Genomic DNA, 17,232 nt, shown 5'->3' with positions numbered 1-17,232 from the left:
CGATTCTTCAGTCACCTAAGTTTCCCCTTCTTTACTATCATCTTCTTTGACCAACAGCTAAGTCTTGCAATTCCATCTCTACAATATTTCTCATGGCAGCCCCTTTGTCTCTGTTCTTTCCTGGACTCCTGGAAGAGCCTTCCTAATTAATCTCTTTTCCCCAGTTTTTCCCCTTTTAAAAGCATCCTCACAAAGCTGACCAGGTTACTCCTGCTCAAGCCAATCCCTAATGCCTCTGAGATACCATTAAAGTGTCCCAGCTTGGGGCTGAAATTCTTCTTCTGTCTGGGTACAGCATGCCTTTTCTGGCAGAATTTCACAATTCTCTCCTTGGAGCCTCTATGTCACAGCCACATTCGTCTAACTCCAAACTCAGAATGCCATCTCTAGTCCTGTCTTTGTAAAACCTCATTCTCCATGCTTGGGATGCACTCCTCTGCTTCTAGAGTTGTTGGAAAATGGATTCACTTTCTTAATTATCCAAGACATTTCTTTCTTTCAGTGACAAAGGAAGAGCCACACCCCAGAGGCGCTAACTGCCACCATTTTTAAGGTCATTTTTTTTTTTTTATTAAAGCTTTTAATTTTCAAAACACATGCATGGGGACAGCTAAATGGCACAGTGGATAGAACACTAACCTTGAAGTCAGGAGGACCTGAGTTCCAATCTGGCCTCAGACACTTAATACTTCCTAGCGGTGTGACCCTGGGGCATTCAATCCCAATTGCCTCAGCAAAAAACAAAACAAAACAAAACAAAAACAAAAACATATGCATGAGGATAATTTTTCAACATTGGTCCTTACAAAATCTTGTGTTCCAAATTTTCCCTCCTTCCCTCTACCCTCTTCCCCTAGATGGCAAGTAATCCAATATATGTTAAATATATTAAAAATATATGTTAAATTCTATATATTATATATATATATATGTGTATATCTTGCTGAACAAGAAAAATCAGATTAAAAAGAACAAAATGAGAAAGAAAACAAAACACAAGCAAACAACAATAAAAAAGCTGAAAATACTGTGTTGTGATGTACACTCAGTTCCCCCAGGCCTCTCTCTGGGTGTGGATGGCTCTCTTCATCACAAGATCATTGGAACTGGCCTGAATCATCTCATTGTCACAAAGAGCCACGTCCATCAGAATTGATCATTATATAATCTTGTGGGTATGCACAATGATCTCCTGGTTCTGCTCGTTTCACTTAGCATCAGTTCATGTAGGTCTCTCCAGGCCTCTCTGTATTCATCCTGTTGGTCATTTCTTACAGAATAATATTCCATAACATTCATATACCATAACTTATTCAGCCATTCTCCAGCTGATAGACAGCCACCCACTTTCCAGTTTCTGGACACTACAAAGGGGGCTGCCACAAACATTCTTCATATGTAGGTCCCTTTCCTCCTTTAAGATCTCTTTGGGATATAAGCCCATTTAAGATCATTTCTAAGCTAAGAAAAGGAAGTACAATTTAATCTCACAAATGAATTGAGCAGACGATGTTCAAGTGAGGCCGGCTGAAAGACAAATGGGGTAGAATAGAAAACGGGTGTATACAGAGGGAACATTTCAAGAACAAGAAACCTATTGAAAGGAAAATTGATTCTAGCATATTGGACATTGTTGATCATTGCTCTGCCTGGAGACAAGGTTTCCCATGGGAAAGACAACTTTACCTACAGTCCCTTGGGATAGCAATGTTTCCTCTGCCATAGTCCTTTACAGCAACATCAAGATCCAGTTACAACAGAAAGTGCACAATCCTTCCGTCCTATTTCCACCGAAACTTATGCTTCTCTCAACCCTTTTGTGGTCTCACCCATGAGTTCCGGGTGCCTTCCCACCCCTCAAATACTCACCATGTATTCATCTATTAATGCTTTCACCCTTCAGTAGGATGTAAGCTTCTTTGGGCCAGAGATTATTTTGTCTTTATATCCCTAATACTTGACACTGTGTCCCTCCCACAGTAGGCACCTATTTGTTGAATAGAATTAAACGGTATGGGTTTGATTCTAAGACTCCAAGTACCAAAGGAGCTGACAAATCATTGGTCAGCTCCATAACAGGGCAGCTGCCAGGGCCCTCAGCAAGGTCACCCCCACCAGGAGACAGAGCATGGTGACAGAGGCGAGCAGAAAGAAGCTTGGAGCCAAGGCAAGGCTCATGGGAGTGGAGGAGAGCTCAAAGCTGTCTGGGTGAGAGTGTGGGTGGCTGGGCAGGGCCCGGCACCTCTGGCAGGGCTAGGGGTTGGACAGAGCTTACACACAAGGACAGAAAAGCTAAGTTTTGGACCCAGAGATCTTATTACACGCTGAGATCTCCTTCTCTGGGCTCATTTCCCACTCATTTCTGAGCAGATGTACTCCATGCTGGGCATCTGGGAGCTGCCAGCCTCTAGGCGGCTGCCCCCTCTCTCCCCAGCTATGTGAGAAATGGAGCCTGGGCAGCTGCCAGACACAACAGGAGTGGGGATGGGCTGAGAGAGTGCACTCAGGATCCTTCCTCTCCTCAGCTACAGATTCCTCCACCCTTGATTTCCCACAGCCTCCAAATCTTCACTACAAAAGGAATCACTAACAGGAGTACTGGAACATGGGGGGTGGGCAGCCCACCAGGACATGGGACCAAGGCAAAATTTCAAGCTAAAGATAATGGGTCCTGAGCCTCTGCACAAATTGTTTCCTGCCCCAGCCTGGAGGGAATCCTCATTTCCAGAAGTCACATTCTGGTGCCCCTACTTATTCTGTCCCCATTCCTTCCCAGCTTTCCTCCTAGGACTGGATGTTATTAATAATATAATATTAACTAACAGATATTAACAAAATAGTTGATATTTATTACATAATTAGACTCCTTTTATGCACAGTGGGGACAAAATGGAGAGAGTGGGGGGCTTACAATCAAGAAGAACAAGGTTCAAATCCTGCTTCTGAGTGATACTGGCCAAATCTTGAACTTCTCTCTCTGTGCATAAAATAACTCTCTGGAGCTTACCTATTAAGTCATAGAGGAGCTGTGATCTGAATTGATGGAAGCAACTCCCACACCATTTAGGCTGAAAAGGATTTTAATGTAACCTAATAAAGAGGTAAAGTGACTTTGACTGTAAAGCCCTAGACCATTAGAGTTGGAGGAAATTAGTCCAAGAGTTCTTAAATTGAAGTCTGTGAACCTGAGTTTTGTTGTTTTGCTATTTTGATAACTGCCTTTCAATGAAATTGTTTTCCCTTTATAATCATAAGAACCTTTGTTCGCAAGAAAAAAACTGGACCACGACTGCCAACTAGTCTATGTGACTTCTTGGGATTCCTGTAGTAGAAGAGAGATTGATTTAGACCCCGGCTTCTTAAACTGTGGTTCCTGACCCCATAGGGGGTCTCCTAACTGAATGTGAGGGTCATGAACTTATGATTTATTATCAGTAAAAGTTTGATTTATAAATGTATTTTATATACCTATAAAAAAAATTTAGGTGAAAAGAGATTGTGAGTGGAAAAAGTTTAAGAAGCCCCGGTCTAGATAACGCTGTAGGAACCAGCTGACACCGAGCCTGATTCCAGCTGCTGATCCACATTCTGACCGAGCCTGTTCATCAGCCACCTGCCAACCAGCCCATCACCAAGTCACGTCTCCCAGAATCAAAGTCAACACTCTTGGGCATCAATAGTCAAATGGATCTGTGGTTACCTCAACTGAGATGTTGTTACCAATAACGCAGGTGGCAACCATCACCCCTGACCGTGATATTTTTCTAAGCATTCACAAGTGGGAGGCCACCGGACGTGCTGAAGGCCTTTTAGCTCTCTCCTGACATTTCAAGGGCAGCCACAAAAATCTCAGCTCCCCACCTGCCTTCTCTCACCATGGAGCAGCCCCTCCTCTCCCCTGCCACTCGTTTTCTGTGATACTTTTTATTCTCGTTCTTCAGAGTCCCCCGCTGGCTGTATGTGGAAGCCTGCTCCGGTCCAATACACGCTTGTGGTGGAATGGGACTCCTAAGATCCTGGGGACCCTGAGAAACCTCATCCGTCAGGTATTTACCAAGTAGTTCCCTTCATCAGAACCAGCTTCCGTCAGCCCCAACTAGGAGACCCCTTGTATAAGCACAGTCACCACTAGTATATCTAAGCGGCCCTGAGCTTTCCCCTTCCCCTGAGCCAGCTGGGGAGGGCAGGGAGGGGGTTCCTTGAGAGCTGTCCTAGCTACTAGCCAGCGGCTCATCTTTCCTTTCCTCCTCTCTCACAGCAGCATTCGTCTCCCAGTTGGGGGTGACAGAATCATCCTCACCACCGCCCTGTCTACACTGTTCACTTCCATCTCTCTGCCTTATTTGTTCCACCTTGAGGTGTCCTCTGCTCTCCTTGCTAATTCCTCCCCATCTTCGAGGCCCCCTCAAGAAGGTGACCTCTCCCCCTCCCGACCTCCTGGGTACCATTTATATGAGACTGGACAAATGCCATCCTATTTGTGCATCATCCCCCAGCTATATTTCAGCCTCCATGAGGAGTGGGATTGATTCCTATTCATCTCTGTATCCCCCACAGACCTCATGCATCCTGGGCAATTCAATAAATACGAGCATTGATTGATCTACGGATCAGTGCACTCCCCTCGGCCTCCATCTTTGGCCCAGCTCAGCTTCCTCTCCAGCAATCTAGTTGTTCGGGTCCATCTTTCTCTATCATCACTAACTCTGCCACATCCCTCAATCATCCTCATTGCCCAAAATCAATCATTGCCCAAAGCAACCTCTCTCACTGGCTGTTTCTCCTTTGAATCCTTCTTTCTACACTCTCAAAGGGAGCATCTCCAGATTCATTGTAACCTGACACAGAAATGTGGCCCCTAGAAAGGAGAATAGCAAGGAAACATCAGTGGCTCCTCAGCCTGGAAATCTGCTGGTCCAAAAAACAAACAAATGAATGAATGAATGAATAAACAAACAAATAATATGAATGAATGAATGAACGAACAAATAATATAAAAATAAATGAATGAAATTAAAATTAAAAAAAAGAAATCTGCTGGTTCTCCCAGGGAAGGTTTTAGAATACTGGGGAAATACTATCGTCTAAGCCACTAAGGCGAGCCATCTGGGGAGCCGGAGGTAAGTGGCCAGAAAGAAGTCCTAGTCCTGTTCTCCTGCCCAAGGACTCCCTTCTCTTTGGTTCCATCCTTTCCTTCCTTCTTAGACGGGAAATCACCAAAACAAAATTATACGTTTAAATTCTTCTAAACAAAATTTAAATTTAAACGAAGTTCTGGATATAAAGAGCACAAATCTGTGTTCACATTTAGGTTCACGTCGTGATCGGGCCAATCGCCCTTCCCGAGTCCTGATCTCGTCACTTACAGGAGGGTGACACTCCTACCCTTCCTGGCGATGACTTTGTTGTGAGGGAAGTGCTTGGTAAGTCTTAAAGCACGAGGTAAATGCGAGTTGTTTTTCTGCAAAATGCTAGTGTTTTGGAAATTTGATTGGGGGAGGGGAGAATAAGAATAAAATAAAAGCAAGAGATAGCATTTATAAAGTTTTTATTTTCATTTTCTTAAAAATAACATCTTATTTACTTATATGTATGTGTATGTATTTGTTTCCTTAGCTTCTTAAGTATTAGGCAAATAAAGACACAAGGCTGTGTTCCCGAGGGGGTGGGGGGCACACGAGGAAGGGGTCTGGGAAAGGGAGGGGAAAGGGGGGCTCTGTAAAGCTGATCCGCTGGATGCTTCAGTGCCCGTTCGATGCACACACACATTCTAACACTTGGTTTTTCTTTTTTGTGATTTTTGTAAAAACATCTAAAATTACTGAGATATACAGTGTTAGCACTTAAATATACAGACTGAGATCCAAGCACTTGAACACAATTCTTAACTCTAAGGTCAGGTATTGCACATGAGACTGTTGGAATATGTTTCAGGCTAAAGGCAGCCCCCTCCTCTTGGAAGTCCGGTTTTGCACAGCCAGCCCTCCTCCATGCTACCCTGGTGGGGACCCAGGCCTTCCCCAGTCCCCCCAAGCGAGGCCCTTCTCATCAAGGTTCAGGGCCAGGGAAAGAGGCGGGGTGGATCTCTGACGGAAACCTAATTAAAAGTCCCCACATGTGGGCCCCAAAGGGCCAGGCTCCTCCCTTTCCAAGACTCTTGAGCCCGGACCAAACCGGGGAGCCGGGAGCCGTCCCTGTCCTGGGAAGGGGGAGGGACAAAGTTGTTCCCGGGCATTGTTCACCTCCTCTCATGTCCGCCAGGCCTTATCCTAGCTCCTTGGGATCACCTGCTACAGAGACAGATGGCTGACTTTCACAGTCCTGCCCCTGTGGCGGCCGCCTGGGGGGGTCTCTCCCTGAGGGGGCTCCCCTTGCTCAGAGGCCTGGCAGCCGCCTCTCTCCATGGGAACAGTCAGGGGGAGAAGAGGGCTCGGTGGGACCGGATCAAAGCCCACACTCTCAGGTGACCTCAGCTCCTACCGCTCCGGCTCAGGGAGAAGGAAGGGCTTCCTCTGGGAAGTAAAAGCCCGAGGCCGTCCGGAGCGGCCCCTGGGACCCCGCCCAGGCCAGGAGAAATGCCCACCCTGGAGAAGCTCAGCCCAGAATGCCATGGGGGGAGCGGCAGGACCGGGGAGAAGGGCACGCCCAGCATCCAATATGGCGCCTTTTGCTTTCTAAAACATATTTACAAGGTTATCTAAACGTGCACAACCAGAGAGAGACCCGGGACAAGCAGACAGAGAGCACAAGCCTCCTGGGGAGGGAGGAGGGACACAGCGAGAAAAGGGGACACAGGCCCTCCTGCCCTCTCACCCCTCCCTAGCCACGGAACTAGAAGCGAGGCGGAAAGCAGTCCCGAGAGCAGGGTTCGGATCAGGGGGGAGGGAGTTACTGCGACCCTAAAGACACTCGAGGGTCTCGGGTAACTCGGGGACACGTGAGTGGGGCCTCGGGAAATGTGGGGCTGGCAGGGGACCGCAAACAAGCTTTCCCTGGACTCAGGGAGGGAGTGGATGGGAGGGGGGGGCGGGGGCTTGGGAAAGAGACAGCCAGGAGGGAAGAGGAGGATTCGGAAGGCAAGACACGTTTATTATCAGAGCCGAGCTACAGAGAGACCTTTCTATGGTGCGGTGCACTGTGAGCACTTAGTGGGGTGATGGCGTTCGGAGCTTGACTCCTCCCAGGAGGAGGGAGTCCCTGGGCAGGGGGAGAGGGGGAGGGGGGATGTCGGGGAGGGCCTTTCAAGGCTGAGCTCAGCCAAGCGATGGGATTTATAGGGAAAGTCGAAGGCAGGCAGCCCAGAGAGCCGGCTTCACAGGCCTTGCTCTGGCCACGGCCTCCGGGCCCATCTCACACTCACATACACACACACACACACACACACAACACATACACACTCTCACTCACATACACACACAACACACATACACTCAACACACATTCACACATTCACATACACACTCAATACACACATTCACATACATACACAAACACACACACACTCACACTACACATTCACATACACACTCACATTCACACACACACACACTCACACACGTGCCCTTAAACACACACCCACAGTCCCGCGTGCACTACGTCTATGAGCGCTGGGGCCAGGAGGGTGAGGACAGGGGGCCTTTCTCATATACTAGGAAAATTCCTCCAATTATAGGGGAGAAAAACTGAAGAAGAAAAGGAGCCAAGGCGCCTGGCCTGTAAGCTGCCCTCAGAGGAGCCCGCCAAGCCCGCCTTTCCCCAGCGGCTCCTTCCTCGCCCCCTCCCTCTGCCCTCCACTCCGCCAGGGCCGCTGCTCCCTATCCCAACGCCCAAGTACCAGAAGCAGTAAGTGGGAAGAACCCTGGCCCTGCGGGGCTCCTGGCGGAGAAGGCCCCAGTGCAGAGAGCGGGAGCCGGCCCATCATGGCGCTGTCCCCTCAGGCTGCCCCCCTCCCCCAGCGCTTCCCCATCCTCCACCTCGGAGGCCTTGGCTCCCTCTCAGCTCCAGTACCGGCTCCTGCCCCTCCCAGTCCCTGCCGGTGCCGATGGCATCCCCCCCCTAAAACCACTCTGCTTTCCCAGACTACATCTGGACTCCAGGTGCTCGTCCCAGTCCTGGCTGGTCCTCTTTGAAAACCTCGCGCCCAGAGCCCGAGAGGGTGCCTGACATCGGCTGCTGAAGAGATGGTTTGGGGAGGGAGGGGGAAGGCCCAGAAAGGGCAAGGAAGCAGATGTCCCCCCTCCCCCTCCCGTCAGCCGCCATCTCCGTGGGAGCGCCTGTTTCCGAGGGTCCGGGAACGGAGGGGGAAATTCTGATAGAGGGCCAGGGAGTCACTACAGACCGCTCCGGGGAGTTCACTTCTCTCCCCAACAAGCTCCGACACGCCCAGTGCCACCTTGTGGGGGCAGGGACAGGGGGGAGGGGGGGATGGAATGGCCGGCCTCCGAGCTCCCGAGGAAAGCAGTCCTGGTGGGCCGTGCTCCAGCCCAAGAAGGCCCTACAAGCCAGCACTGTCCCCACTCCCGCCCCAGACCATGGTCCTTCCACTCTGTCGGTCTCCCGGTCTGAGGCACCGGGTCCCACCCGAGGGGTCTGAGCCAGCTCAGTGTGGGAGCCGCTGGCGAGGCCTTCTCGGCACCACTGACCCTAACCTTCCCCTGACTGCGGGAGCTTCTGTCCCCTCCCCCCCACCGCCTGGGCCGGAAGAGACTCTGGCTTTGCAAGAACCCAGCCATGGAAAGGACAGCCCCGATGGCGCTCTCCTGTCTGAGGCTAGAGATGGGGAGCTCGGGAGCCAGCCTGGCGCACAACTTGAGGCCCCGCTCTGCCGCGGTGGTCTGTGGGCCTTCCTCCCGGGGGTAAGCCGGGCCTCGGGGCAGCCCAGGAAGGGAAGGAGGGGGTCTGGTACAAATGGCGCCCCCTGTCTGCAGAGGGCTCAGGGACACGGAGGAGGGCAGTGGCAGGGCCGTACTTGGGGCTTTGGGGAGGAGGCCGGAGGGAGAAAGGGCATCCGGCCTCATCTGTGGTTAAGGTCTAGTTTAAAAAAAGAAGACTGGGTGAGGGCTGGAGGCAATGGGCGGCTGTGGCCCGGAGGGGCGTCGCCCGGTGACCCCGCCCACAGCCGCAGGCACGCGCACGCTCACGCTCACTCTCTCACACACGCCGGCACCCACTCCACGCACGTCCCACTCGCTCACACGCACTCATTCGCCCCCGGAGTCAAGCTGTGCTCGACTGCGTTTTCCCGACCAGTCCTGGGGCTGCCCTGCTCCGCCCGGCTCCTGCTCCCTCCCAGCTGTCGGTCCCTCAGCATCCCCCTCCGCGGCCTCCCTCGCTGGGCCTCTACCAGATGTAGCCGCCATCATCTGCCTCGCCCGCCTCGCCCTCCTCCTCCTCGGCCTCCTCGCCGGCCTCCTCCGTCTCCTTCTCCTCCTCGTCCTCCCAGCCGACGCCGCTGCCAAAGTCCCCGGAGAACCCCACGATGTCATCTGTGGGGGGCAGCAGAGGGCGCAGCCTCAAAAGGGAGGCCGTGAGCCTCCTCCTCCGGAAAGCCTAGCGCCGCCTGGAGGAGCCTCAGCCTCGGCCAGGCAGGCCCAGGGGCCGGGCAGGCAGACCCCCCCAGGGCCCCGCCCCCTCCCCGCTTACCGCAGTCCGGGCTCCCGTGCATCCGGGTCCCCGTCAGCTCCTGCCCCACCTGGTCCACACACCAGCAGTCGCCGCTGCTCGGGTCACACTGCATCTTCCTGTAGTAGCCGTCCTCGTCACAGCTGGGGATGAAGATGCCTGGGAAGCAGGGACACAGGCGTCGGCGGGGCAGGGCCGCAAGGAGGCCCGGCAGGAGGGCCCGCTGCGTGCCGGGCACACCGGGGAGCTCCCTCCTGGGGAGCGGACCGCGCCCCACCAAGCCCGGGAGGAACACAGTTACACCTCGGCCTGCGGGGAGGTCACTCCCTGGCGGAAGGGAAGGCTTCGTGCGGAAGCAGAGGCCGAGCCCGGGCCGGGAAACACCGCGGGGGCGTTCCAGAACTGGGGGGCAGCCCGCGGAGCGGCAGGGGAGCCGGGGCGTCCGAGCGCAGGAAGGGGCGGGGCTTGTGAAAGACCTGCCAGCGGTCTAATAAAGCTCTTATCCCACCCCGGGAGAATCGGGAGCCTCGGGCTTCTCCCAGAACCCGGGTCTGTCTGCATCATCCTCTGCCTGCCTCAGCTTCCCCAACTGTAAAATGGGATCGGGACACCTCACGGAATTGCTATAAGGGTCAATGAAATAATAAAGTGCCTCGCACAGTTAAGGAACTAAGAAATGCTTATTCCCTTCCCTTCCCTATGCAAATGCTACTCGGCCTTCTCCACCATCCCAGCCTGGAGCCCCCGGGGTTTCTCCCAGGCCCAGCTCCGCCCATCCACACAGCCTATGTTCCCTTAGCCTTAGAAGACTCCAGTAAGGAGACGGATCTCCCCCAAGGTCCCCAGCCAGGAGTCCAGAGCTTGGGCCCTTCGTTAATGGAGACCTAGGAGCTGCACTCTTTCTCTTCAGTAGAATGCCCGGGTTGTGTTAGTCAAGATGCTTCCCCGCCTGGACCGGGGAGCTTCTTTTTAAGCAGGTGTTTTGGCAGCCATCCTGTGTCTGATGTACGCATTTAAGCCTCGTTCTGAGAAGGGCCGCGTGAGAGGGTCCGAAGCCCCCGTGTGGATGCCGCTTCTCATTCTGAGGCTACGACTGCACTTGTGAGTCTCCCTTTCTTGGGGTGACCCTGACACCGCGTACAAAGTTCTCCTTTACATGGAGCTTCAGGCCGGCCGAGCGCATCAGAGACGTTCTGCCATCTCCTGGTAGGCATGGAGACAGAAAGCTCCAAGAGGCAGTTTCTGGGTGATTTTATCATTGTAATTAGTAAGGCCAGCAGGTTATTAATAAAAAGGACGGTCATTTGGCCTCTTAGACACAGATAATCACGGCAGCAGCCCAGAGATTATTTGCTCTTTAGTTAGAGGAATGGCCATGCTCTCTGGTTAGCGCAGTGGGAGGCAGGCTATAGCCATCAAGATGAAGGCTGAGGGGGACACCACGTCCCTTGGGCAGGTCTCTATACCCAGACCACCTCAGCTTTGGGGCCCGCCCCAGCCTGGGCAGGAGGCAGTGGGGGTCCCAGGGTGAGTCCTTCAGTGTCCTTCAAAAAACTGAACTTCAGAAGAAGGGGCGAAATCCACTCCCCAAATTATTGGTTATTAGTAATCCTTTCCATTGTTATTATGCTCATTTTTCTGAGGAGAAAGCTAAATCTGAAGGAGATAAAATGACTTGCTCAGTTTTATAGAACTGGTCAATGTGAGGCTGTAACGGGCTCCCTGTTAACCCAAAAGCAGAATATGAATCTTGGTTGACCCCTAAGCCAATATTTCACAGCTGGACCCCTCCCTGCTGACATTCTGCTCCAGTTTCTTTGCTATTCCTAAACCAGCGATCTTTTTGCCACCTCCTACCTCATCCAGTTGTGCAGAGGGGCGCTCTACCCGCCCCAAAGGACTACAAAAACATGATCACATCCTGGATTTGCCCATTTCACAGGGGAGGAAACTGAGGCGGAAGTGAAGGGACTCATTCAGTCACAGCTCAGGCCGCATTAGAAGGGCGTCCAGGCCCACTGCACCACCAGCAGCCTGTATGCGGCCTGTTTCTTATCTAACCAATCCAACCTCATTTCCAACAACTGTGAACCTCTCAATCAGGTCAGTCATCTGACCATCCCCTGCTCCTTCTGACCCACTTCTCCCTATGCCACGGAGCACCCTAGAACATGCTCTCCCATGTTCCCATCCTTTCCTTCCAGCAAAGGAGCTGGGCCCGGAGGCAAGAAGACCGAGTTCTTGCCTCACTTTCCAGCTGTGTAACTCTAGGCAAGTCTTAACTCTGCCTTAGCTTCCCCATCTGTAAAATGGGATTATGATGCCTCATAGAATTGCTATAAGGATCAAACCAAATAATATTTGCAAAGTGCGTAGCACAGTTAAGAAATTAAGAAATGCTTATTCCCTTCCCTTTCTCTCTGCTCATCCTTCAGAGCCGAGTTCGACTTCCATCAAATCAACTCTGTCCCTCCATTCCACAGTGATCTCCTGTTTCAGTCATGATTGACTCTCTGACCTATTTGGGGTTTTCTTGGCTACAATAGTGGAGTGGCTGGCATTTCCTTCTCCAGCCCATTTGACAGAGAAGGAAACTGAGACAAAGTGACTTCCCAGGTCACCCAGCTGGTAAGTGTCTGAGGCACGGGTTAAACTCAGGTCTCTCTCCACTGAGCCATCTCGCTTTCCCCTACCGCACTTTGCAGCATTCCCCCTATCAGGCATCTCAATTAGATGAGACACTCATAGAAGGCAGACACTGGCCACACTTTATACATTCTCTCATTATTCCCAGAGAATCCCAGCCCGAGTTAAATACCCAGCATGTACCTAGTTCTCATTAACCGGCTGGGGCTGCCTCCCTTCCCACAGGACTTCCTCCAGCCCCGCCTGCGTGACCAGGGCTCTTGCCCACCTGCCGTTCCGTTTCCTTCTGAGGACTCCTCCTTCCTGCTGGGTACTCACCAGGCTTCTTCTTAGCTGCCTCCTGGATCTGGATCCTCTCCAGTTCAGCCAGGCAGGGGGGTTCTGAAGATGACATAGAACATATCAACTGACTGATCAACGGCCATATTTAAAGCACTTACTATGTGCTAGACACCGTAAGGTATGGGGAAGGGAGGAGAACAGCCCTATAAAAAGTGGGATGGTGTCACCCATGAAGCTAATAAATAATAACAATAACACAGACTCTGCTTTCATGGAGCCAGTCCTTGAGAGAAGCGCTTTAATCAGTTCTCTCACTTGAGCCTCACAACAGGACCAGGTAATGGTGGGCGCTGTGAGTATCCTCACTGAGGAGACTGAGGCACACCTGCCCACAGTCACAAGCTAGTAAGAGTCGGAGGTTAAATCTGAACTCAAGCCCGGTGCTCCATCTGCTACACGTGCCAGATCATTAGGAAAGACACTGATTCCCTTCATCTGGCCCTCATGAAAGTCTGAAAGGGAGAGAGAGCAGGCTGGCGAATGCTTTGTCTCTGCAGCATCTGCCGGGTGGGCTGGCTAAGGGGCAAGCGGAGCGGCCCCCACGGTTTCCACGATCCCTTGACTGCTGGCGGCCCCTTTCCTCACTCCCACCCTCGAGGCTAGGGCTTCCCAAGGGCAGGCACCAAAGGCAAAGGGCCTACGCACTCTCCCTCCAGAAGCAGAAACACCACTCGGCAGTGGAGACGCGGCCGTCTTTGTAGGTGTCACAGGAGTTGAAGAAGGGACGGATGCAGATCTCGTACTTGTCCAGGTTGATGGCCGCTAGCTCAGACTGGTCCAGGAAGAGATCGTTGCTTGTGTCCAGCTTGGAGAACATCCAACCAATGGAATCCTTACAGCTGGCCCCCAGGCTCTTATCCAGGACTGGGGAGAAAAGGGATGCGTGCATTTAGGGTTCAGGGTGCATTGTGGTTGGCCCCCGCAGCCCCCTGCCGACCCTATCTCCACTCATACCCCTCCACACGCTCTCCACGTCCTCCCTGAAGTCCCCCAAGTTTATCAAATGCTCCTACCCTCTCCCGTTTGCCTGTGATGGGCACAGCTTAAACACAGTCTGGAAATCCTAGATGAGCCAAAAAGCTCATCCATCTACCCACCTCGAGAAAGCACTCCTCCTACCTGTACAAAAGCCATGGGCCCCTCTTGTTTTTCAAGAAATCCAAACATTTGCTTCTGTTCCAGGTTTGCAAATTTTTGCAGGTTTTTATATCTATTAAGTCTTTTGATTTCACAACAACCCTGAGAAGTAAATGCTGCTATATTTGTCCCTATTTTACAGATAAGTAAATTAAGGGTCAGAGGTTAACATAGCCTATTTACATATTGTCATCGTTAAGTCATTTCTTACTCTTCATGACCCCATTTGGGGTTTTCTTGGCAAAGATAATGGAATCATTTTTCATTTCCTTTTCCAGCTCATTTTACAGATGAGGAAACTGAGGCACACAGGGTTAAGTGACTTGCCCAGGATCACACAGCTAGGATGTGTCTTGAGGGCAGATTTGAACTCACAAGGATGAGCCTTCTTGATTCCCTAGCCCACTGCTCTATCTACTGCACTACTTACACTGTGCCAGGAACTGTTGCAAGGTGCTTTAGAAATACATTTGCTCTTAACAACCAACTCAGGGAAGTAGATGCTGATATAATACCCATTTCACAGATAAACAAACTGAGAGAGAGGTAAGTGACTTTTCCAGGGTGGTACAACTGGTAAGTATCTGAGGCAGAATCTGAGCCCAGGTTATTCTGACTAAATTCAGCAAATGTTGAAGAAAATGTTATATCCTTGGTCACCATTTCATTGTATAATTCTCCCTAGAAGTTGAGCTGTCTCTCTCCAGCCCAGCTGAAACCTCCCTCCTTTTATTACCGGATTGGTGTTTTTCTCTGGGGACTTGAAATGGGAGCCCAGGGAAGCAGGGGAAAAGGGAGGTGAAGCCTCATCACCGAGGCCCTACAGGATGCTCCCCAGGTCTCCTTCCATCCATCCCCATCCCCATCCTGTCCCTCTTCTGTTCCCATCCTGTTCCATCCAGTCTCATTCCCATCCCGTACCCATCGAAATCCCATCCCATCCCGGTCCGGTCCGTACCTCCCACAGGGTTGGCTCCGGCACCGGCGGTACCATTCTGTTTGGAGTTCTCATGAAGGAGCTGGAACCAGTCCCGCAGCCGGTCCCCCAGATCCGCCAGATCCTGCCCCGTACAGGTTTCTGCAGCCAACACAGCATGTGAGGAGCGGGGTGGGGGAGATGGGAAGGGAGCACCAATGGACACTCTGCCAGCAAAGGCTTTCTGCCTCCATGGTCAAAGGGGGTAGGAAGAGCAATGACGGTCAAGGGGAGCATCCCCAGGGAGCAGCTGGGAAATGGGAAAGCCAGGTCTCTCCCTGCCCACTTTCCTGGCCCCCACGCTGCCTCTTCCCAACAACATCATCCATCACCAGTCCTGTACCCTCCTTCCTGGTATTAAAAATAATAATGATAACAATAGTTCAGAATTTTAGCCTTCCAGCCCCCTACAGTTGTGCTCCTCAGCGTCTCCTTTCCAGATACCTAGAAAGTAAAAGCTGAGGGCCTGAGTTCTCATTCTATGTTCATTCCCGTCCGCCTAAACCTGGGGCTCCTAAAGCTTGCCGAGGCCCTCCCCCAGAGCCCAGAAAATCTCAGCAGGGTGGAGGGAGAGTCAGTCAGAGAGGAAGTAGAAAGACAGAGGCCCCAGGAAACTCCTAGGCTGGAGCGGTCCTGGGGATCTGGCAGGATCCAAGCTCTCAGAGAGAGGAAGCCGAGACCATCGGATCCATAAGGGACACGGCAGGCAGTATCAGAAAGGCAGGCCACAGCAAAGGGCTTGGGGGTTCCAGGTGACCTTGTTGGGCTGCTTCTAAGCCCCACCCTCAGGTCAGCACCCTGAGACAAGGCCCCTGTTCCCTGGGGCTGGTTATAGCTCTGTCCTCACCTTCCTTCTCCCAGTGTCACTGCTCATCTGCCCTCCTGCTTCCTTCAATTCCTCACCCCCTTCCATTTTTTTTTTTTTTTTGTCTATCCTGGATCCTTCCCACCCCAAAGAAGGCTCATAGCCTCCACTTCAGGACTGGTGAAAGCAGGTTCTGCCCCTCTCTCCAGAGTGAGCCTGAGTCCTATGGAAGCAGAAACTGTCTTCTCTCTCGGGGGACAGTGTGCACTGTCTCTGAGCTAAGGGAAAATCCTCTGGAGAGCCTGGGCCCCACCGCTATGCAGAGCCCGGGGGCAGGGGCTACAGCTGCTCCTACCTTGCTTGGTGTCAGTGGTGGAGGCCGGAGCCTGTTCTGTGGGACAAGGACACTGACCCTCACATCGCACCGTCAGCTGCTTGCTGGTCAGGCAGGCCTGCTGTTCCAGTTTGCACTGTAGGGAAAGGAAAATCCAGACTGCTAACCAAAAGGATCCCGGGCCTGGGCTCCCACCCCTCCTACCCTGAGAAATTCATCAATAACAAGCGGGAGCCCTTTGGGACAAGATGCTTCCCAAGCCTGTTCAGCCGAACCATCCAAATGGGAGGGCCTTCCCAACCCCGATGGGCTGATGCGGACCCATCCACACTCTCCCAACCTGTCCAGGCTGGGCCAACAAACCCGAAATGTTGGCCATGGGAGAGGGTCAAGCCCGTGACTGGGGAGTAAAACAAAGCCAAGCAGGCCCCACAGCTGTCCTGCAAGGATTGGGGCTTACTAGTGACTCTTAATGTGGCTAGTCTCACACCAACCTGTCCTGAGCATACATACATACATGTAGCTATATGTGTGTATCCCTGTATATGTAATTGTGTGTGCATGTACATATGTTATACCCATTGACACCCACAGATGATGAACACACACATATATATACATGCTTACTGATGCCGTTCTATAACCCCAATATAAATATATGTGTGTGTGCATACACATGTACACATCCACACACGCAGATAGAGGCAACGTGATTTAGAGAAAAGAACACGAGCAGTTCAGGGGAAGAGGCTCAGAAAAGGCAGAAGGTGGCAAGGAGTCTCGGAGAAAACCTGGGATTCTAAGAGGCAGGAGTGAGCAGGTACCTCTGCTTGGCTGTGGGGGGTGGTCAGGATAAAGGCACAGGGATGAGGGAGAGTGTGTCACGCATAATTAACAGTTAAAAAAAGCCATGCTGCCTAAATTACAAGTGCACAGGGGGGAGTAATATGCAATAAAGCTGAAAAGGTAGGTTGGTACCATGCTGTGAAGTGCTTTAAATGCCACACAGAAGGCTTTCCTTATCTTAGCTGTAATAGAGAACTGGAGTTTACTGAGGAAGAAATGATATGATCAGATTTATCCTTAAGGAAAACAATTCTGGCCACTGCATAGAAAGGAGAGAGAGGTGAAACAAAGAAATCAGTAAGAAGACTATTGTACCTTGTTTGCTGGAGACATGATGGTTTACTTAGAAAACTCTGGAGAATCAGCAAAGAAACTAATTGAAATAAATGGTCAACAGCTTCAGCAAAGCTTTGTATATATATATAGCATGTATATATATATATATGTGTGTGTGTTCATCATCTGTGGGTGTCAATGGGTATCACATATGTACATGCACACACAATTACATATACAGGGATACAC

General features: G+C 51.6%; 1 protein-coding gene across 1 annotated transcript in view; it reads right to left on the bottom strand.

Annotated features, from left to right (window-relative positions):
- Positions 1–5,531: 5,531 nt before the first annotated feature.
- SPOCK2 (SPARC (osteonectin), cwcv and kazal like domains proteoglycan 2) overlaps positions 5,532–17,232 on the bottom strand; it is a 36,930-nt gene continuing 25,229 nt past the window's right edge. The window contains exons 5-10 of the mRNA XM_074296872.1: positions 15,883–15,997; positions 14,705–14,824; positions 13,255–13,473; positions 12,586–12,648; positions 9,643–9,780; positions 5,532–9,485 (exon numbers count right to left, since the gene is read on the bottom strand). Coding sequence (XP_074152973.1) covers positions 9,340–9,485; positions 9,643–9,780; positions 12,586–12,648; positions 13,255–13,473; positions 14,705–14,824; positions 15,883–15,997 — 801 coding nt within the window. The 3' untranslated portion in view covers positions 5,532–9,339. The remainder of the gene's footprint in view (positions 9,486–9,642; positions 9,781–12,585; positions 12,649–13,254; positions 13,474–14,704; positions 14,825–15,882; positions 15,998–17,232) is intronic.

The sequence above is a fragment of the Sminthopsis crassicaudata genome, chromosome 2, assembly GCF_048593235.1.
Source record: "Sminthopsis crassicaudata isolate SCR6 chromosome 2, ASM4859323v1, whole genome shotgun sequence".
Lineage (NCBI taxonomy): Eukaryota > Metazoa > Chordata > Mammalia > Dasyuromorphia > Dasyuridae > Sminthopsis > Sminthopsis crassicaudata.
This window is presented reverse-complemented; position numbering and strand designations above follow the sequence as displayed.